Genomic DNA, 23,281 nt, shown 5'->3' on the forward strand with positions numbered 1-23,281 from the left:
TAATATAATTTTCATAATAAAAAATACAAATAAAAAATTTGAATAGAGTCAATTTTATTTTCTCCTCACAATATATAATAAATATAAAAAAAAAATATTATTTAAATTATGTAAATTAATTATATTAAAATTAAATTAAACTGCGCAAAAAAAAATTTCACAGTTATACAGTATATTTCAAATAAAAACTGCGTCATATCACAAGAAAAATTCAATGATAATCAAGTCGCGCGCTTATTTTCAATTGGTTAAAAAAAGGTACATTTAAACCAATAAAAAAATTGAATTCTCTTGGTTCTTAAATATAATTGGTTATATTTGTCGCATATTGCTATATCCCCACTATTGTTAAAAATTCAATGCCATTGGCCTCCAATCCACATTTAAAATATATATCTCGATAAACGTAATTTTTATCAATCTCTCCTTGTCACTCTCATGGTAATTTTTTAACGCTTGCGCACATCTTGTTTACAACTGCGAAGGAGCTCTCTCGCGTACAATACACACATGACCTTTTCAAGATGGACACAAGTACCCCATTCGTGGGTTTCCAAATAACACCGCGTGTGCGACGTAAATAAATAATAAAAAATATATATTGATAAACATTTTACGTAAATAATAATAATTGTTTTTTTTTTTTTTTTTTTATTTTATGATTAAACAATTAACAATAAATAAATAAAAATATTTAGTGATGAAAAGTGTGTAAAAAAAAATATAATATATAAATAATTAAATATTATTTTGCATTTATTATTAATAATAATAATTAATTTAATTATATTTTGTGTGTTTTAATTTATTATTGTCAAACCAGGTGGTAAATTAATATATTATTTGTGAGTGACGCTGTTATTATGTCTCAGTTTGTGTTTTGAGTGAGATAATAAAAACACTAAAAAAATATAAATGATAAAGACAGATTGACAATAATATTTGTGTTATAAAAAGAGATGTAATATACCTTTTATTCCCCCCTCTAAATCTCGCCATCATCATCATCATCATCTCATTTTGCTTTGAAATCAAAATGTATATGAAGACAAATGAAGTGATAACTGAATGAAATCAACAAAAAAACAAATCAACATTACTCAACTCCTCCCAGTAATTATCACGCAGATATATATTTAATTTATAATAATAATAATAATATAAATAGATCAACATTATTTATATATTATAATTTTTTTCTTTTTTTTTTTTTTTTTCCATGTCAATTTTTATACGACATTTAACGAAATTATAAAATAAAAAAAATAAGAGTACGTTAATGTGTTGTCGTGAAACGGGAAATAAACAAGAGTGACGAAAATAATAATAATAATTTAAAAAAAAAAAAAAATTAAGAGAGGGAAAGCGCGTGTTTTGCGGCATTGAAAAAAAATTAAAAAATTAAAATTTATAATAAAATTTGAATTTTTCTATATTTTCTCTCAAAAAAAAAAAAAAAAAGTTTATATAAAAAAATTACTTGATTATGTCTAGACGATAATATAATAAAATTAAAAAATAAATTTTCTGTTGATAAAATAATTTATTAGATGAACATAAAAATAAAAAAATTCCAAGGTGCGTGACGAGGGTTGTTTGTCCCCCCGCCCCTTCCAAGAAAAAATAAAAAAATAAAATATATAATAATAAAAAAAAAAAAAAAATGTGAGTGAAAGACGAAACGAGAAAGAAAGTATATAGAGAAGTAATTCTTCCAAGTTTTTCGTGGCATACGCAGACAGGAGAAGTATCAAGGAAAGGGAAAAAAAAATAAAAAAAAAAAAAAAAATTATATATACAGGCGCAACCAAGCAAAGGCATATTTTTTGTCAGCATGTATATATATATTTAAATCATAAATGTATATGTGATTTGTAAATGTATGTATGTCTGGCGACTGAGGGTGAAAAGAGACGTACAAGAAAATAACAAAATAAAGACACAAATATAATGAATATCAGTGAAATGCGTGTTACAAAGTGAGACAGTATTATACAAACACATACAAACACGTATTTAATAGAAAAAGATATAAAATTTAACTTGTAGAGAAGACGCATCAAAACAAGACGAAAAAGAGAAGACGAATAAGAACCAGCAAAATAATAAAAAAAAAGGTGTAGACCAAAAAGGCGTTCCCTAACCTCGGAAATGGGATCAAGTAGATTGGAAAATACACAACATTGCTTGTATAAAAAATTTTTTATTTATCAATAATAACAATAACATAAATAAGGGCTGTTTAATAAATTAATAAGTATGTCATAATAATAAAAACAACAAGTGCTAAATAATTATTATTTTTTGTTTTTTAAATATATAAAAATCACATAAGCTTGAAATCATCTTGATAAAAAAAATATATATATATAATTCATGAATGAATAAATATATACAAAATTTTGGAGTTTAGTGAGAGTGAATTAACAAGTGTAAAAATAATTATAATAATAAAATTAAGGTGTTAATTTAAATGACGAATATATCTATTTTTTTTTATATGGTGGTTTTTATTTACCTCTTGATGATTTCAAAATAAGACACGTGTCAAATTATTTTTTTATTTTTTTTTTTTTTTGTCGAGTTATATTTCAACAAGATATATTAATTTAACATAAAAAAAAAAAAAAAATTGAGTAAAGATATTTGAGTATTTTTAAAATATTCATGTAAACAGAGAGAGAGAGAGAGAGAGAGAAAGATGATTTTGAAAAAAAAAAAATAAAATTTTTGATTTTATTAAAAATGTAGATTTATAAAAAATATGTATCCTTGAGTTTTGTGATCAATTTTTTTAAGTTTTTATTTATTTTAAGTTGTTTTTTTTTTTGTGTATAATTGTTGAAAGGAAGATAAAAAAATGTCGTCAAATAAAATAAATGAAACAAATTCAGATAATATAATATTATCTGGACAATTAAAAAAAGCAAGTTCAATACCAATTGTATCAGTTAAATCAGTGAGAAAAAAATTTTTTGTACTACGTGGTGATAGACCTGGACAATCACCATCACTTGAATATTATGATAGTAAAAAAAAATTTATAAATCAACAACCGCCAAAAAGATGTATACAATTAAGAGGATGTTATGATATTAGTCGTAAAGATTTAAGTAAAAATAAACGTGTTATTGCACTATATGCTAAAGAAGAATGTGTATCATTAATATTTGATAATGAAGAAGAAGTTAAAAAATGGTTTGATGCAATTCAAAGTCTAACTGGTGATGGACCGGATGGTGAAGAGCCTCGACCTACTTTTGGTTGTTGCAATTTATTTAAATATATTTAATTATAATTGAATTTGGTTTTTTATTATTGTTATTTTTATTTTACAGAACATGTGTGGCATGTGTCATTACAAAAAAAAGGACTTGGTGAAAAACAAAATCTTCATGGACCATTTAGATTACGTTTGACTGATAAAACATTGTCAATGACTAAAATAACAAATGAACAAAATTCTGATTATCTTGAATTTCCAGTAAGTCTATAAATTATTATTATTTTAAATTCAATAATTTAAATTACATTTATTTATAAATTTATAGTTGACAACAATACGAAGATGTGGATGTATGGATCGTATATTTTACATGGAAGTTGGAAGATCAGCAATGACTGGTGAGGGTGATTATTGGATGAAAGCTGAGGATAATAATATTGCAACAAATATGCATTTTGCAATAATGAATGCAATGACTAGATCAAAAGAACGTGATAAAGATGATATTTTACCACAAGCTAGAAAACGTAGTTCATCAGCAAATGAAGCTAGTAAACCAATATCATTTATTCCACGTCGTCATACTGGTCAAAAAATTGGCTTTTCACCAGTTGGTAAGTTTAATTTTTTTCTACATTTATTATTTATAATTGCATAGTTAATCATTTATTAATTTATCAATGCACTCATAGTGCCTAGCAATATAACTATTGTGTTTTTTTTTTTATTTTTTTATATAACATTTATACATTAGTGTTGATAATTATCAAATGAAAAAAATATTTTTTCTAACTAGTTAGTTGTCTCATTAGTTAATAATATTTGTTATTTTTTATTGTTGACTTTGTTAATTTATTAATTTTATTTATTTCAATACAACATTACTCATTATGTTTATAGATATTAGAAATTATTATTTATAAAATTATTTCAAGTGACACACATTGAGTTAAATAATTGTTGTTTACTGCTTCAATGTCCAATTAACTTTAAACATTTTGGGGAATTTTTTTTTATTTATTTTTATATTGACAAAGGTAGATAGATTTTATTTATTAATTTAGATATTTTATTTAACAATATATTACAAGCGATAAATACGTCACTAAATAATTAAAAGGAAAAAAAAAAAAAAAATCCTATTCTAATAAATTTACTTATCTTGTTATTTTTTTTTTTTTAAATAATATTTTTTTTCCGGGTATTGTTTTGACGAAAAAAGTTGTTTTTTTATTTTCAACTGATTAGGTTATATCTATTTCTGATAGTAATATCTTGTTTTCGAATAGATTAATTTATTTTTAATGAAAAAATTAAAAATAGAATATTTAAAAAATAAAAAAACAAATAGATTATTTGGATTATGATAAATTGTCTCAGAGTTTTTTTTTTTAAATATATATTATAAAAAATAATTATGTAAGTATATTTGATATATAAAGAGAGTTAAAAAGTTAACGCTGAGTTTGGGTTTGGCCTGTGGGTAATTTACAGAAGAGCTAAATGACAACAAGGATCAGAGTGAACCATTGCAAGAACAAAACGTCACAGCATCTTCCCATTCACAGAGTACATCCTCTGGCAATACACTCACTGGTCTGTTCCTCTGTCACAATTATACTTTTTTTGTTTTTTTTTTTTTTAAATTTATTATTTAATTTATCTCTAGAAGCAATATATTTATGAAAATGCTTTTTATTTTTCTCTATTATCAATAAATAATTCAAATATAATTAAGCAAAGTATTATTTATTTATTTAAAAAAATTTTTTTTTATTATCAGATAGTGTTTCATCTATTGCTGATTCAACTGGGATTTAATTAATTTTTTTAAAAAACTGGGAATGTTGTCGCTCAAATGAAAAACCAAAAAAATGCTTCGCAAAATTTCTCATCTTCTATTTTTCAATTTTAATTTATTTATTATAAAATTATTATTTTGTCTATCGTGTAAACAAAACAATACCAGGCGTTAAAAAAAAAAAAAATCTTTTCCATCAGTGCTGATGATAACAACATAAATTAATACCAATTAACATTCTAATAATATTTTGCCTTGAAATTATAATAATGAATGATATTTGATCGATAAAAAAAGTCATTGGAAAATATTTTTATTTAATACTTACAATTGATGATAATTAATTTTTTTTTTTTAAATGAAATTGAGTCATCCAGTGACTTTTTCTTGGAATACTAAAATAATTATTAAAAAGATAATAATCAATGTGTGTGTGTGGATGTTGGGGGGATGAAAGATTAAATAAGGTGATATTTATTATTGCGTGTGTGTGTTTGTATGGGTCTGCTAAAATGGGTCGTAAAATTGATTAGCAGTTGGTGACTTGGTGCGGGTTTATGAAGCCTTGAAATTACTTGACAAAAAATCCAATCGACATACAGATGCAATAAAAAATAATCATCATAAATACAAGTGTTTATAATGATACTTAATTGATGATGTTAAAAATTATTTATAACAACACAACAATTGACAATTATTATCATAAAAATCATGTCAAAAATTCATTGAAATATCCTGTTGTTATCCTTGTCATTTTCAATAAATCATCACAAAAATTACATAAGCACTGTATTATTTCGAATCATCCAACTTTGTTCAATAATAAAATCAAAATTGATTTTAATTAAACAATTTTTATCAATGTTTTTAAATGAAACTTGCTCAGTACATGTTTTAAATAATAACTAGTTGAATTATTTATATTTAAAATCTTTTTGTTGACAAAAAAAATCTTGCAATGATTTTTTATTTTGTTGAATTACATTTTAAACTTCACCTGCCAAGCTCAACCAGCTGGCTTTTATTCTCTTCTTTCAAAATGCATTGCATCCGCATTGTTAAATTTAATATCTGTTTTTTTTTTTTCAGTATATATTTTATTTTTGATTATTCAGTTTATTATCACCTGCTTGTTTTGCCACCTGCCGCTTGCCGTTAATCCCACTCTGATTGTAATTTTTGGCAATTTTTTTAAATAAAAAAAAAACGACAATCAACATATTGTTTTTATTAACTGCTTACTATTATTATTTTTTTGCTTTATTGTGCTTATTATTTAGCTTGACGTTTAACCACTCACATATCATATTTGCAATAAAAAAAAAAAAAAAACTAAAACAAATATCATGACTATAAAATAAAGTTTAAATAAAAAATTTTGTTTTTTTTTTTTTTTTATTATGCTGAGATCATGATATTGGCTTTTAAAAACTTGTTGAAAATAAATTTAAAAAAAAATAAAAATATTATTTAAAATTACCAAAAATAAAGATTAATATAATTAATAGTAAACATTGATATATTACAGGCACAACAACACGTGACAGATGTGATAGTCTTCCATCGCGTGCACGTACAACCAGTGAGGGATATCCAGTAATGCCAATACACAATAAAACAGTACATTTAGCACCCCATACATCAACACGTCCACATTCAATGTATGGACGTGGTGTATCATACTCACCACCAGGTACATCAATGCCAATAAGTCCAGCATCATGCTCAACAGATTCAGCTGGTTCATCTCTATCAATGGATGATAATAATTGTGATAATAATGCCATTGAAGAAACAGCAATATCACGATATGGACATTCATTAACACCCGATGAACCAGTTATATTTGAAGAAAATGATGATTATGCAATATGGTCAAATGATAATCAAATGCAAAAATACTCGCTTAATTTTAAATCACATTCACCTTGTCAGGTAATAAATAGACAAATAAATTGATAAATAAATTGATTTAAAAATAATAATTATTAATTTAATTTTACAGCAAAGTTCCTATGTTGAAATGCATAGTCCATCAAATTCAAGTCCTGGTCAAGGTGGTGATTTAAGTTCATATTTACCAATGAGTCCAGCAACTCATCATCATCATCATCATCATAATAATCAACATAATAATAATAATCATTCACGTACATCATCACTTGTTGAAGATATAACATTATCAGGTGATGGTTATGTACCAATGGCACCATTACCAATTACAAATACTGGCTATATTGATATGGATCGTTCAAGTAATCATAATAATGGACATTATTCTGATGATATGTCACAACATGGTAGTACATGCTCAGTAACATCTGGTACACCAAGTACTGATTCACGTTTAATTGGTTATTCATTAGATAAAGTTACAAGTTTTTTACCACCAATTGATGATTTAAGACCAGCACGTGCATATTCTGTTGGTTCAAGACAAGATCAATCACGTAAAAATCGTTTTGAACCATTTAATAATGATACATCACGTGTACGTGCATTTTCAGTTGGTTCAAGAACAAAACATCCTGAATTATCAAGATTACAAAATGCAATGATTATTAAAAAACAAACAAGTGTTGAAAATATTAATCCAAATAAATCAAATTCAGCACCATTATTATCAAGTTCATGGGGTCATAATTCAGTTGCATCTGATCGTATGGAAGATCTTATGGAAATGGATTTTTCAAAAACACCACCAACAACAATTGCAACCCCACCACCAACAACAACAACACCAACAACAACAATATTATCACCATTGTCTTCTTTTAATACACAATTACCAATAAATACTGCCATTGATACTAGTTCCTATGTTGATATGATACCTGGACTGTCAACAGTTACAACCACTGCCTCATTTATTGACAGGTCTCGAATTAACAAGGTTTGTTATTTATTTATTTAGCTATCTTAATATCTATATAATAATTATATTTATTAAACTTTATTTTAATATTATTTTTAGGCCAATATAACTACTGCCAATCATAATCATAATTATCTAACAATGACAACAGCATCAACGACAATATTAACAGCAACATCAACACCAACAACAACAACACCACCAAGCTCAGTCGTGGCACACAAGCCAATTGTTCAAACATTAATGCCAGTTGTTGAGTCTGAAGGTTTAAACTGTAATCATGTAAATAATTTACAAGATGAATGGCCAAAATTAGAGACAATTCCCAAACAATCAGAAAGTTATCTAAATACAAAAGGACCAGCAGGTTAAAAAAAAATTTCATTCATGCAAATTAATTAATTTGTAATTATTTTATTTTATTTTTTTATTTTTTTGTTTAAGGAATTGCAAGAACACCACCAGTTGATCTTCCTCAACCTCGTAAACCACCAGAGGGATATGTTGAAATGTCATTTAAAACACGTCCATGTTTAGAACAAAATTATATGAATATGAGTATTGAAAATACATCAAAATATCGTCGTAATCAACGTGCTGGTAGTCGTAAAGATAAATGTAATCGTTCACATTCAATATCAACAAAATATACAAAAAATTCGTGCTTCCTACAATTAAATGGTAATAATAATATTGTATCAACTGATAGTGCTGATAATACACCAGTATCAACACCACAATCAATAACAACACCAACTGGCTCAAATACAACAATATTTCCATTTACATTAAATAGTCCACAAAGTCCAATTAAATCATTTAACATTAGTGATAAATCAGCACCAACATCATCTGATTGTTCACCAGATATTGGTGATTATGCATTAATGACATCTGTCAAGCATCCATTAACAGCAATATCATCACCAATTGAAATAAATAATGATAAAAAATTATTTAATAGACCAGAAAGTCCAATAAAACAAACAATTAATAAAACAATTATTGAAAATTTAAATTTACAAAAAAATGATATTAAAACTTCACCACAACAACAACAACAACAACAACAACAAAATAATAATGACTTATCATTAAGTCCATTAAATAAAAAACTCAGTGACCTGACAATTAAAAAGAAAAATAATTTATCAAAAAATACAACGAGTCCTGTAACAGTAACATCAAATAATAATAATAATTTAAAAGATGATAATAATATAAAATTAACAAATGATATTAATAAAAAAATAATAAATTCAACAAATCGTGATTTTAAAAAAACAACAAATGAATTATTATTACAAAATCCAGTTACTAAAAAATTAACTGAATTAACAATATCAAAAACAAAATTAATTGGTTCATCACCAAATACAAGTCCAACATTAATTGGACAATTAAAAATATTGCCGACTAAAACATTGAAAAATAGCAATGATGATGGTGGTGGTGGTGTGTCATCAGCAACAACAACAACAACAGCAACAATAACAAATGTAAATACAATTACAACATCAACAATAACATCATCTTCGTCGTCGTCGTCGTCATCATCGTCGGCGCCAACAATAACAACAGCTACAATAGCAGCTACAACAACAACAACATCAACAACAACATCATCTTCATCATCATCAAGTCAACTTGACTCTGAGGGATATGAAAAATTACAACCAGGTGCAACGATGTGCAATTATGCAAGTCTCGATCTTCCTGAATCATCATCTGTCCCACCACTATCACCAACACCAGCTCAGGATGGTTTCAGGTATGCGGAAATTGATTTCGCAAAGCTCAAACAGAATTAGAATCTTTTTATTTATTTTTACAATTATTATTATTAATTAATATAAATATATATATATTTTTTTTTTTCGTTCATTGTTTTTTTTTTTTTTATGTCGGAATTGAAATAATTTAATGGCAAAGGAAAAAAAGTGGCGGCTATTTTTGTGTTTTTAAATTTTTCTCGTGTCAAGATTGTTAAGTGAGTTATAGATTTTTTTTTTTTTAGCCAGAAATATTGGCTCTAGTCGAGAACTTTTTGATGGATTGATTCCGAATGTTGTGTTGAGCTCACAGAAAAAATAGTTACATTTATTTAAGATTTAAAAAAAAAAATAATGCAAAAAGCTAATGAAATCTTGTACATTATTGAACACAAAGTTCTCGATAAAAAAATAATCGTATATTATTATTATTTTTTTTACATATATATACGATTTTATCACTGCCTTGTTTGGCAATTTGTTTTTTATTTTTTTTTTTTTGGAATTTACTGTGCGACTTTTGCCTCTCTTTCTGGTGCTATAGAAATCGGTTAGAGTGTTGTTTAATTAATATTTTTTGTTGCTAAGATTAAATAAAAATTTGATAAAAAAAAAAATCACGATTTAGAGTAAATGAAATTAAAATTTAAAATACTATTGTTCGTAGAAGTTCGTTATCACTGAACTTTGGATAGATGTTGAAGAAAAAAAAAAAAAAAATACAAAAAAAAAAAAAACAGTGTTTAGTTATAAAATTTGTTATTATCGTGCTTGTTTTTGTTTTTTAAAAACTTTTTTTTTCCTATATAAATAAATATATATAATTTACTCTTTTTTCTTTTTTTTTTGGTTTCGTATAAATTATATTTTTTAAAATTATGATGAAAAAAATACTGAGATAAATTTTTTTGAGATAAACAAAGAAAAAAATGATAAAAAAAAAAAAAAAAAAATTTAAATAAAAATTAATACTATTAATGATTAAAAGAAAAAAAAAATACTTGGATATTTTATTAACATTTAAAATATCCCAGTTGAATTTATAAATAATATACATATTTGATGAAAAAATTAAAATTAAAAAAAAAATCGTAAAATGAAAAATAATAAAAAAAAAAAAAAAAAATAACTGTAAGATCGAAAAAAGAAAAATCCCTTTTAGCTAAGTCGTCGCATAAAAATTAATGAAAATATATATATTATATATATACATACTATAAATAATAAATATATAATATTGAAGGAAAATAAACGCATAGAATGTTACGCTGAATTTATTTATTAATTAATTAATTTTAAAAAATAAATATAATAAAGCTATTATAAAAATATTGTTTTGAAATTTTGTCTAATTTAATTGTTGTTAATTTTTTTATTTACATTTTAAATATTGCACAATCCTTGAAGCCGCCATTGTTGTTGTTTACATCAAGCGCCACTTTGGTGGTGTAAATCCAAACTGTTTTGTTAACGGTTAACGTTCTTGTCTGTTGTTGTTGTCATTGATGGCTGAGTTTTCGTTTGTCAATGTTGGCCACAGTTACAACTGTTTATTTCTGTTAAAAATGTGGTGTGATTTTTGGTTATAATTTATATATTTTAATCGGTGGTTCAACGTGTGAATACTGGATTATAATTAAGTGTTTAATTTTTAATTAATTGTATCTAATAAAATAGTTAACAATGGCTATGTTAGCTGAACCTCGAAGAAAACAAAAATGGACGCTTAATCCACGAGGCAAACAATGGAGTGATGGTAAAAAAAATTACTATTATTTATTTTGCACCTGTGCTTTAATAATCAATTAAAATATGTTAATAAATTTTTTTTTTAGACTCCAATAAATTTGGTCAAAAAATGCTAGAAAAATTTGGCTGGACAAGTGGTAAAGGCCTTGGTGCAAATGAACAAGGAATGGTTGAACATGTCAGAGTTAAATTCAAGGACGACAGTGGTGGTAAATATATGCTTTTTTTTTCAAAATTCAACTGAATTTTTAATTGTGACCTTGTTGAAACATCTGCTTAATAAATAAAAAAAAAAAATAAACAAATTCAGGCATTGGATATTCCAAAGATGATCAGGATAATAATTGGACTGAACATCAAGAAAGTTTTAACGAACTTTTAGCTAGACTTGCATCTGCTGATGAATCAACAAGTACAAGTGTTAAAATTGAGCCTAAAGATACTGATCTAAGTGGTGTATCATTGGAGCAAAAATCAAAACAAAGTCGTGCTCGAGTACAGTAAGTTTTTTTTCGATTAAATTTATTAACAAAATAATTTGTCATTTTTTGTTTTTATTGCTATTATTTTTTTTTATAGTTATCGTAAATTTACTCGTGGCAAAGATGTTAATAAATACAGTGCAAAAGATCTTGCAAATATATTTGGTAAAAAAGATTTATCAGATCCAGTTATTAAAAAAAAAGCTATAAAAGAAGAAGAAGCTGAAGAGAGTGTTATTGCACCAATTGGTGCAGAAGATAAAACTGGTGGAGTATTGACATACAAAGGTGGAAATATGGCTGATTATTTTAAAAATAAACTTGGTGGTTTTACGGGTTTATTAAAGAAACCAAGTGATGATGATGAAGATGACGATGACAAAAGGTATGTTGGATTTGGATTTGGTTTTTCTTCTTCAACAAATGATTCAGAAAATAATAAAATAGATTCTAAATCATTTGACAATAAAATTGAATCACCTAAAAAGAAAAAAATTAAGAAAAATAAAAATATTAGTGAGGGTTTTGTTAATGATGCATTGGACGTAGAAATTAAATTTGAAAATAAAATTGATACACCAATTTCATGCGATAATTTTGAAGTTAAAAGATTAAATAATGGTCTTGAAAATAATGGACTTGATTTGACTGATGAAACAGTTGATAAGAAACATGTTATATCAAATAATAATTTTGAATTAACATCTGAATCTTTAAAGAAAAAAAAAACAAAAAGAAAATTAGATAAAATTGAAGCTGAGGGTTTTGTAAATAGTGCATTGGATTTAGATACTAAAATTGATATTAAAACTGAAACTCCATTATCTTGTAATAATTTTGAAGTATCAAGATCAAATTTAGGTCTTGAAAATAATGCTCTTGATTTAACTGACGAAAAAAATGGTAAAAGACGTGTGACATTTAACGACAAACTCGAATTTAATACTGATTCTTCTAAGAAAAAAAAGAAAACAAAAGCAAAATTAGATAAATTTGAAGTTGATAATGAAAAATTAAAGAAAAAAGAAAAAAAAAAGAAAAAGAAAAATAAAGAACAAGATGTTATTGTTGTTGAAGATAATGTATTTTTTAATGAAGCCCTAGATGTTGAGATTGTCAATGAAGAAGTCAATGACAACGAGGCAAATGAAAAGAAGAGTAAAAAATCTAAAAGAAAAAGAGACAGAAGATTGTCAAATTTAGAGACAATTGAAGAAACACCTGAAGAAGAATCAAGTCAAAATTCAAATGACAAAGATAATCTTGAACCACCCAAGAAAAAAAAGAAAAATAATACCATTGAAACTATTGATGTCAATGAAAAATCACCAAGTCAAATTGTCAAGCAAGATGACAATGATGTCATTGAAATAATTAATCTTGAAGAAGAGACAAAAAAAAAGAATAAGAAAAAAAATAAAAAAACAGATGACGTTGAAATTATGGAAATTGACAACAACAATGAAGTTTTAAAAATTGATTGTAAAGAAAATAATGAAGATACAACTGTGCTTGATAAAAAAAAATCAAAGAAAAATAAAAAAAATAAATCTAAAAATCAACAAGTTAATAATGAACAAATCAATAAAGAAAATAATGAAGAAAAACAAACGAAAATTGATGAAATTAAAAATACTGAAGCTAAAATACCAAATAAAAATATTTCAACAACAATAGAACATCCAACAACTCGTAAAAAGTTAAAAAAATCATTTACTAAAATTCCAGTTTTTAATTTCAATGGATCAAACATCAATGACATCGTGGGTTATGGTAATTAAGTATAAGTATTTTTTTTTTTTTTTTTTCTAACAATTATAAATATGCTTGTTTTAATATTTTTTCGATATTTTTTTTCTATCAATAATCATGGGTTGAATTTGAATAAACAAAACAAAAAAAAAAAAATTAATAAAAATGATTTGATAATTTTATCAAGTATTTCAAAGTAATCAACAAAATTTATTTGTTAAATTATTAGAAAAAAAAATAATAATAATTTTATCTATATTATACAGCTTGCCAAATTATTAAAAATCATCTAAAATTTTTGTAGTTTACGATTTAGACTCGTTGGAACCATCAGCTTCTACTATGTTGTGAAATACAGATACAACTTCATCAATTTCTTTGAGTTTTTCAAATAGCTTTTCAATTGTTTTTAATGTTTCCTCGTCAAGTGTTGATGTTACTTTTGGCAAAAGTTCATCGTCCATTGTCAAAATATTGTAATTTAATTTTCTAATTTGACTTGCAACTCTTCCAACTTGAGCTGGATCACAGGTAAACTTGAAATGATAATTAAATTAATTTTAAAATGCCATTATTATTGATGAATTTGTGTTTAATCAACTTACTTTGTAATATGTCTTGTTGTTTTCTTGATATTCTTCAACTTCTTCAGCACCAACTGTTATTGCATCGTCAGTTGCAGTATCTAAATTATCTTTAGCTTCAGTTATTATAAATCCTTGATGATGAAATATACTTTTCATTTTTCCATCACCACCAGTACAATTTAATTTACGAAATACTGTATTTAAATTCATTCTAACAGCACATAAATTATCAGATAATATTTTAACAGCAAATTTTGCATTTCCTGGACCACGAAAATCAACAATTTCAGATTGTGTTGCTGTTTTAGATTTTTCAGCTTTTTCTAATGTTCCATTTATTGTTGCTAGTGGTACACATTTACTTCTTGCTTCTTCAATTATTTGTGCTAGTTTTAAATTGTCCAATGGTTTTGCACTTTTTCCCTCTGTTTAAAAATAAATTAATCAATTATTAGTTTGACTGTTGTTATTGTTGTTTGTTGTTGTTGATGATGATGATGTTTTATATTTACCAGCAATTGCAACTTTCATTCTTTTAACATAACTTTGTATCATTGCTGATTTTTCGCCATCTTTTTCTGCTTTTGTATGTCTAATATTTGCCCATTTACTATGACCAGCAAATCTTTTTTCTTGACGATAAACATCACGAGTTGATCTTGCACATAGTCTTGTTAAATGATACATGTTTTTAACCTAAAAAATATTATAACAGTTTGTTTGATTTAACAAAAGTTAATGTTACTTAAAAATTACAGAAATATAATAATATACTAACTTGGTAAAAATATAAAATAAATCAATTGTTGATTGTCCAAAACATTTACTGTCAACAAGTGAATTTATTTTTTAAACTTTACACAATGTTGTTAAAAATGTGGTAATAGTTATTTTTGTTATTTTTTTTTTTTTATTGTCAACTTTGTCATTACGAGAAAAGACTGCCACTACGATTGGTAGAAAAATATTTCGATTCGTAATTTTATCAAGAAGAGATACAGTATCGATACAAGCAACGTATTTGAAAATTTTTTTTTTTTTTAAACCACAGATGGTTTTACTATTTCGAAATGAAATTTTCAAATTAATTGCATAATTAAACAGCTCATTATTAAGCACACTATTAAGTAATTAAAAAAATTTTCTTTTTTTTTTAATTATCACATAATAGATTGTCATTTTGATAATACGTAAATTATATTTTTAAAATAATTAATTTACTCGTTTTTTAATAATTTAATTAAGATAATTAATTAACTTTCAATGAAAAAAATTAAATATTTTAAAAAGTTTATAATTCGTTGATAAATTATTCAACAAAATTATTGATTAAATGTTTTTTTAAATTTTATTAATATCTTTGTTATTTTAAATTAAAAAAAAAAAAATTATTTATTTACTAAATAATAAATAAATAGAATATAAAATTTAATTGACAAAAAAAAAACTCATTCAAAACTTGATATTATAATTAAAATTTTAATTTAAAAAAATAAAAAAAAAATGATATTTGTAAAATTGAAAATTACAAAATTTGATATAACACATCCTGTCATTTTGATGACATTAAAAAAAATGACAGTTGATATTATCCCTTGGTATTCATTTTCATCCGGTCTGAATATATTTTTTCCGATAAAAAAATTCCACCAAGGTGAGGCAATCGGTAAAGAGGGAGTGGCTCATATAAGCATTTGAAAATAAAAAGCATAAAAAAAAAAAAATAAATAAAAAAACCAAAAAATATATATTTGAAAAGAAAAATGACGAGGCATGAAGGATGATGATGGTAAAAATTTTCTTTCGGAAATATGCACTATTTTTTTATTCCTTCATTTTTCAGTTACGTTCATTTATTTTTGTATTTTTTTTTTTATATTTTTTTATAAACGATGAATCATGATATCTACTAAAAATTAGTTTTTTAAAAAATAAACTTTTTTGCTTGAACCCTGTTCAACCCTCTTTCGATACATACCAATACACACACACACACACACAGACAATCTTTTACTTTGTTTACTCCCTTATTAACTTTATCTATTTTTTTTTTTTTTTTTTTTTACAGTACTTAAACCATATTTTATATATTACAAAGTTCTCGAGTGCCCAATGAACCAATTCAATCAGGCGAAAAGTATATCCTTCATAAAATAAAATGCATAAAGTAATTTTTTTTTTTTTTTTTAATTATTTTTATTTTCTTTTTTAGGAAAAAAAATAATCTATCTTTATAATTTTCAAAGTAATATAAATAATATTTAAAGTGTATCAAGCTATTTCAGATGATAATAATAAATATAAAAATTATTTTAATGACTGGTGAATTATGATGAAGAGACACTCTTGAATTCCCATTTGAATTCAATGATCTCTCGTATTTTCCTTGTCAATAACATCATTTTGAAAATTTTTTAAAAATTCTTTAAAAATATTTAGCCATTAAATTGACCTCTTGAACTGTATTTTTATATATATTCTAATTTATTTTATGATTTAGAATTTAAATAAAAATACTCAAATAATTTACTGAACATAAAAATCACTATCCATCAATGTAAATGAAAATAAGAAAAAAAAATCCCGGTAGAACTTTTTTAAAAAATAAAATTAATAAACCAGTGATTGATTTTTATAAAATTAAAAAAAATATGAATTTCATAAATTAATAACAATGACCTAGATCCAATAAAATCTCGAGTACATCTTTTTGAATTTAGCAAATATCTTTTTTGACATAACATCTCGTGCATATGATAAAAGTATGTGTGTTATATTATCATCATAAATAGTATACTTGATGCATGTGTGTTGTTGTTGTCATGCATGTGATTTTCCTCATATATTTGCGACCTAAATCAATTTTGTTACGACAGGATATGCAGAGTGTGTGGATATACACCACACATTGAATGCAAAAGCTCTCTTGCGTAAGCATCTCTTTTCTCTTCTTTTTTTTTTTTGGTAAATTTGTGTTCAGCAACAGTTGCAGTAGTATTCAGTAATGGCGGTCTGCAAAACATAAATTATCCTCTTGTCGCTGTTGTCCTCACCAACTCTGTTCCATCATCCACCCTTACCTTCATCTAGATTCTAGATACAACATACATCTAGGTACTTCAATTTCACCTACAACTTGTCCTCCCTCTTTGAATTTCTATATCCGCAATACCATCCCTCTTTCAACCCCTCTGGTTTCTTTATATCCTTTTCCTTCTTTCAAAGTATATATATGCCATTTCCATTGAACATTTTTATTATTTCTTTTTTTTTTTTTTTCGAAATAAAAATATATAAATTCGATAACAAAACATGGATCCTCCGGATTAAAACTATATCGATTTCGGATTTTATCATACACTTGTTCACCAAGAGACCAAGAGTTTTTAGTTTTTTTTTTTTTTTTCTATTTGTTTCTTCACAAATACATATAAATTTGCTTATCGTTACAATTGCTTTTATGTACTTTCTAACCGAGAAAATAAAAAAAATAGAAAATTAAAATAAAAAGTTTTAAAAAATAACAAAAATTTTTAAACTTTGTATAGATGAAATATTCAGGAAACTTGGTTTTTAAAAAATACATTTTTTACTCGATAAACTAAATTGTTGATATTTTTTATTAAGATTTCTTTTATTTATATTATTTTTTAATCGTTTATTTTGTCGCTTTATTTATTTATTTTTTTTTCATATAAAGTTACTTGATATGCCATTTTATTTATTTATTTTTTATCTATTTTTTCTGACTATCAACTGAGTTATGTACATGAATTTTTGTATTTTTTAAAAAGTTCTACTCAATTTTACATTTGAAAAAAAATAGTCTTTCTATCGTTATAAATAAAAAAAAAAAAATTAATTTAATATTTATTTCCTTATACATTTTTCCAAGTTAAAAGGATTTTTATATTGCATATTTTAAAATCATTAATTGTGACTGCTAAAATATTTATATCTAGACTATAATCATTATGAAATATTTAAAATAGTAATAAAGATATAAAATGAAGAAAAAATAATATAAAAAAAAAAATATATATTTTTAAATCTCTAATTAAAAAATTCTACAAACGCCAAGATAATATATATTATTTTTTTATTATTATCATTTTTCATTTAAGTGAATATAAGTATCACTCTTCTAAATTTTTTATATTTTTCATTTCATGGTCAAACAGATAATCCTTCAAGGATTTTTTAATAAATTTATATAAATTTATTTTATTATATATCTTATCCTTTTTTTTCCTTCATATTTTTCCTTCATTTTCAAACGTAATACCAAACATGAGCCTTCTGTATGTGTCACACTTGCGTTCAATTTTGCGAAAGGCAAATGTGTACTATAAAAGTGTATATATACACATGTGGATAAAGTAGACGACAGGACATTTAATAAAGGCGTGGATATATACAACAATGTTCCTCTTGTCTAGATACTGCATTTTGTATTTGTTTATGTGTATACAATGTTTTTGTGTGTGTGATAAAAAATAAAAAAAAATCCTACTGATGAGGGGTAGAGAGATATAAACAAGTATGGGGATGCTAGTTAGCGCCGACGCCCGCCGTCTGGACGCCTATCAACCCTGCGATGTATACACAACTCTTCTTCCAACCCATATAATCTAGTTTTTTTATTTTTTTTTTTTTATATATTTTTTCATCATTCTCATCTCGTCACATCAACATACTTGCTATGTTGTGTTGTATTTCTTTTTAAACATATTTGTGCTTTGATTTTTTTTTTTGAATTGGTGCATTTTTGATGAATCATTGATGTGTTGTTGCAAAATTATTTATGCTAGTTTAATAATAATAATTTAAAAAATCCTTTTGTGGAATGGTTTGTACAAATAAATTTTCCAAATATCAAATCGTAAAGTTTATTATTGGTCACGGATGAATTTACTTAACCACTGTATCATTTTATTTTCTACGTTTTTCACTCGTTATATTTGGTATATCATCATAAATTTATATTACAAGTTACAGTTATATTAAATGTTGATTTTAACTCCCTTTTTTGGTATTTTCATTTTGAAATTCTCTACAGACTTTGCGCATATCATATCGTTTTATCAATAATTGTTTTTCTCTCTCATTCTCTATTAATCTTGCTTTATTTTTTTTAGTATTTCAAACTCATCATACTGGTAAAATTTACAATCCTCAAATAAAAATTTAACGTTGGTCAATTAAAACATCATAACCATTATTCTTTCCAACAATTTTACACCACTTAACTTACCACCAAAAGTTTACAAACATTTGTGTTATTATTACACATTTGTGTGTAACATCTGTAACCACAATTTTGATTTAATATGAATATTCGATTGATAAAATATATATTTTAGTATAATATTATATTAATTTTATCTGACAAGTTTTCATTTTGCTAATTAAAATTTTACTTGAATGTAAAATTTAATTTTCTTTCAACTGGAAAATATTTAAATTAATATACATTAAAAATTCAAGAAAAAAATTTTAATAATTAATTTTTTTAACTTAATTATTGTCATTTTATTTTTTAAATAAATAATCATTTTTTAAATAATTTATTAGGGTTACTTTTTGTTATTCTGAGATCATAATAAAGTGGCAGTTATGTTTGAAAAACTTTTCAATCTTCAGTAGAATTTTTTATAGAGGGTTAAATACATATATATAAACTTTAGTTTTTTAGTATTCACGCAAAGCTGGGTTATCGGCTAGTAAAATTTGTCATTTGATTTATTATTTTTTTGAATTTTATTTTTATGTTATTCAATAAAAATAAAATTCAAAAAAAAGTAAAATTTTTTTATTTTAATTAAAATTATTTCAACAATTTATTTATCATTAATAAATTTGAAAAAAATTTGCAATTTAATATTTTTCATTATTTTTAAGTCTTCACATATTTTATCAATTTTACGACAATTTTATTTTAAAAAATTTTTATTTTGCATAATATTAACGTACATTATTATTATTAATTTTTTTCACTTTATCAAGACTAATATTATAATGATTAAGCTTTTTTATAACGTCCAAACTTAATTCAATTTTATTTTTTTTCATACTAAAAATAAAAAAAAAAAAATGTAAAACTCATTATTTTTCTTATTTTCAAAATAATGCTTGTACAGATATTTATAATCTAAAAAAATTAAAATTAAATATAAAAGACATTATTTTGCAGTTAAATATCTTGTTAATGATCTTTGAATTTTAAAATTATCATTATAAATTCATGATTTTTACTTTATTAATATTCAAGTATTTATAAGTAAATAAAGTGTTTATCAATTCATTTTAGTTGAATAGTCAGTCCTCGTTGTGTACCGCAATTAACGTTGCTTAATTGTTCACTCGTTGATGAGCAGTTGAGTTTAGACTTTAGTTTTAAGGGTTAAAAATATTAATGACAATTTTAATCATTTTTATTATGTTTGCAACAACTTATTAATGTGTCATATTAAATTCCTTTTTATAACATACCATTAAATTTTAGCTGTATAAATATTGTTAAAATTTAACTAATCGATTGCTCAATAATATTAATTTTCATTTTATATATTTATTATTGTAAATAAATTTTTTTTTTTTTTTTTGATATAGCTTGGGTTTAATATACTTGATGACAAACATGGCTATAATTATTTCATGGAGTAAATACAGAGTAAATATACAAAATGCCATTTTCAAACACTGTCAATGTAATTTTTTATTTTTTTTATTTAACAACCAGAATTATAGCCCTTTTTTTTTTTAACGATGTTTCTCTATGGTTTATTAACTTAACGACCTGATCGTTAACTTTGCCTTTATTGGATTTGACCATATGACTTGTTTCATGGCTATTGAAATAATATTGCTGGAAAATAAAATATATATTGTAATTTTGTAAAATTTAATTTACAGTAAATTATTTTAGGGAGAGACACAAAAAAAAAAATGATATATATAAATTAGTTATTGAAGAGAGTATATATAGTTTTTTTATTTTAAATTTATAGTGTGAATTTAGAGTATTGAGGGTTGAAAAAAAAGTCGTGATGTTCATGTAGGCTGTCACCTTTGAATGTTCAACAAACAAGGGTTGGACTCTCCCTCACTGAGGGTTGGGTTAATAATTTGTGGGTTACGAGACAAACTAATGAGATCTGTAATTTCCACAGTCATGTACACTCCCATTTTTATATTTCATTCCTTATACAGATATATATTTACACCAGTTTTTTATACTTTTTACCAACTCATATCTTTCCAACAAGTATAAATTTGATGAAATGAAAAAATAAAAAAAATAACAGAACTAGATTATTAATTTCAATTGAATGAATAATTTTTTTGATGTCTTTAATTTTATTTTTCAAAGTTGAATATTTTTCCTCAATTGGAACTTGATGAATACAAAAATATATGTAATAAAAATATACAGCATAAAGGAAAATATGTATTATTAAAAACAAATTGTAATCTTTGAAATTGATAGACAGAAAAGTTGTAGAAAACATTGATTTGAAATGACAGATGACACAAAGTATGACAACTATGATCTCAATTATTTAAATGAACTTGTTTGACAGTATTTGAACACTCAAAATGAGTTGTTATTACTAGATATCTTGTTAGTTGTTTGACCATTTAAAATTGCAATTTATGATTAAAAAAAAAACAAATCGAGTACAAAATAATGGTGTCTTCTTTTAGTATTGTATATCGAGTAAATTTTAGTAAACATTTCAAATAATTTTATCATTTCGTTTGTTGAAAAAATAAACATTAAATAATTCATTTGAGTTTTTAACATTATTCTAGCACCTTATTGACTCGTTTATAAATGAAATTTTCTACAATTGGCGTCTTTTTCGAGGATCTTCTTCAGCTAGGATTCTCAAAGTCAATTGATTGCACTTAAGTATCTCGTGTACATATATACCAAGTCACAAGAAAACACACATACATATACATATGTCAGCAAAAAAGGCACTCAACATCTCAGCATGTGACCATTTAGAAATAAATAAGAAAAATGAAATAAAAACAAAAATAGTAGGGTGCTTTCTATCATGCCACCATGTCTATATATATTTTTATATTTTTTTTTCGTTATATATACATCAAATCCAATAAATGATCAAATCAAAAAGAGAAAAAAAACTTTGATACAAAATAGTATACCAATTTCTTGAAAAAGGTTCTTGAAAATCAACAGTTGATTCCAGCTGCTCGACATTATAATTTTTGTACATACCATAAAATATATTGAAGTTTTATTTTGGTATTTTTTATAAAGGGTAAAATAAATTCATGGCAAAATGATGAAGAAAAAAAATAATAGAGTCACTATTTGGAGTGAGAAAAAGAATATAAAATGATGAAAGAGAAAAGTGAAGATGAAGAAGAAAATGAAGCTTGTAAAAAATGAAAAATAAAGAATAAAAATGGAATATGGAGTATTGCTAGAAGACAGAACCTCTTTCAGCTTTATTTATTTTTTTTTTTTGTTATTTCTTTCTTCTTGAGTTTATCCATTGCAGGTCGTATCTCATCGTGGCACCACCTTTAACTAGTTCTTGGATAGAAAAACGAGTAGGCGAGCCAGGAGGTCGATGGATCCAGCGATTCTATTTTACTAACCGAAAGAATTTTGACGTGAATCTTCATCATCTACACCAAGCTACGAAACTATTTTTTTTTTTCCAATATACAGTTTATATTCTTAAACTTACGCAGGAGGTGATCTAGAAATAAAATAAAATACCTCTTTGCCTGTTCTATGATCCTGTTAAAAAATTAAGGTCGCCACTATTTTTTTTCTCATTGATTTTGAAGAAATAAAATTTATTTTTGAAATATCAGGAGAGCAGGTAACGCAGGAGGTGAACTAGAAATTGTACAAAATACCTCTTCGCTCATTCTATGATCCTGTTAAAAAATTAAGGTCGCCACTATTTTTTTTCTCATTGATTTTGAAGAAATAAAATTTATTTTTGAAATATCAGGAGAGCAGGCAACGCAGGAGGTGAACTAGAAA

General features: G+C 24.6%; 3 protein-coding genes across 4 annotated transcripts; 2 read left to right on the forward strand and 1 right to left on the reverse strand.

Annotated features, from left to right (window-relative positions):
- The first annotated feature begins 421 nt into the window (after positions 1–421).
- Positions 422–10,369, forward strand: LOC122849838 (probable serine/threonine-protein kinase nek3). 2 transcript variants are annotated; one of them, XM_044148678.1, is made up of 8 exons: positions 422–3,263; positions 3,339–3,484; positions 3,552–3,840; positions 4,721–4,822; positions 6,559–6,965; positions 7,036–7,923; positions 8,005–8,272; positions 8,350–10,369. In XM_044148678.1, exons 1-8 carry the CDS (start codon positions 2,861–2,863, stop codon positions 9,714–9,716), a joined length of 3,870 nt encoding a protein of 1,289 aa, XP_044004613.1. In that variant the 5' UTR covers positions 422–2,860; the 3' UTR covers positions 9,717–10,369. The 2 variants fall into 2 exon arrangements, with proteins under 2 accessions (XP_044004613.1, XP_044004614.1); XM_044148679.1 differs by lacking the exon at positions 4,721–4,822 and having other exon boundaries at positions 423–3,263.
- Positions 10,370–11,164: 795 nt separating this feature from the next.
- LOC122849839 (probable ATP-dependent helicase PF08_0048) lies at positions 11,165–13,890 on the forward strand. Its single transcript, XM_044148680.1, has 4 exons — positions 11,165–11,433; positions 11,513–11,635; positions 11,737–11,926; positions 12,006–13,890. Exons 1-4 carry the CDS (start codon positions 11,361–11,363, stop codon positions 13,687–13,689), a joined length of 2,070 nt encoding a protein of 689 aa, XP_044004615.1. The 5' UTR covers positions 11,165–11,360; the 3' UTR covers positions 13,690–13,890.
- On the reverse strand, positions 13,850–15,146 carry LOC122849840 (probable transcriptional regulatory protein NAMH_0626). Its single transcript, XM_044148682.1, has 4 exons — positions 15,026–15,146; positions 14,760–14,943; positions 14,266–14,672; positions 13,850–14,196 (listed from the first exon to the last, which is right to left on the reverse strand). The coding sequence occupies exons 2-4, from the start codon at positions 14,932–14,934 to the stop codon at positions 13,966–13,968; spliced, it is 813 nt and encodes a 270-aa protein (XP_044004617.1). The 5' UTR covers positions 14,935–14,943; positions 15,026–15,146; the 3' UTR covers positions 13,850–13,965.
- Between the last annotated feature and the right edge of the window lie 8,135 nt (positions 15,147–23,281).

The sequence above is a fragment of the Aphidius gifuensis genome, linkage group LG2 (assembly GCF_014905175.1).
Source record: "Aphidius gifuensis isolate YNYX2018 linkage group LG2, ASM1490517v1, whole genome shotgun sequence".
Taxonomy (NCBI): Eukaryota; Metazoa; Arthropoda; class Insecta; order Hymenoptera; family Braconidae; genus Aphidius; species Aphidius gifuensis.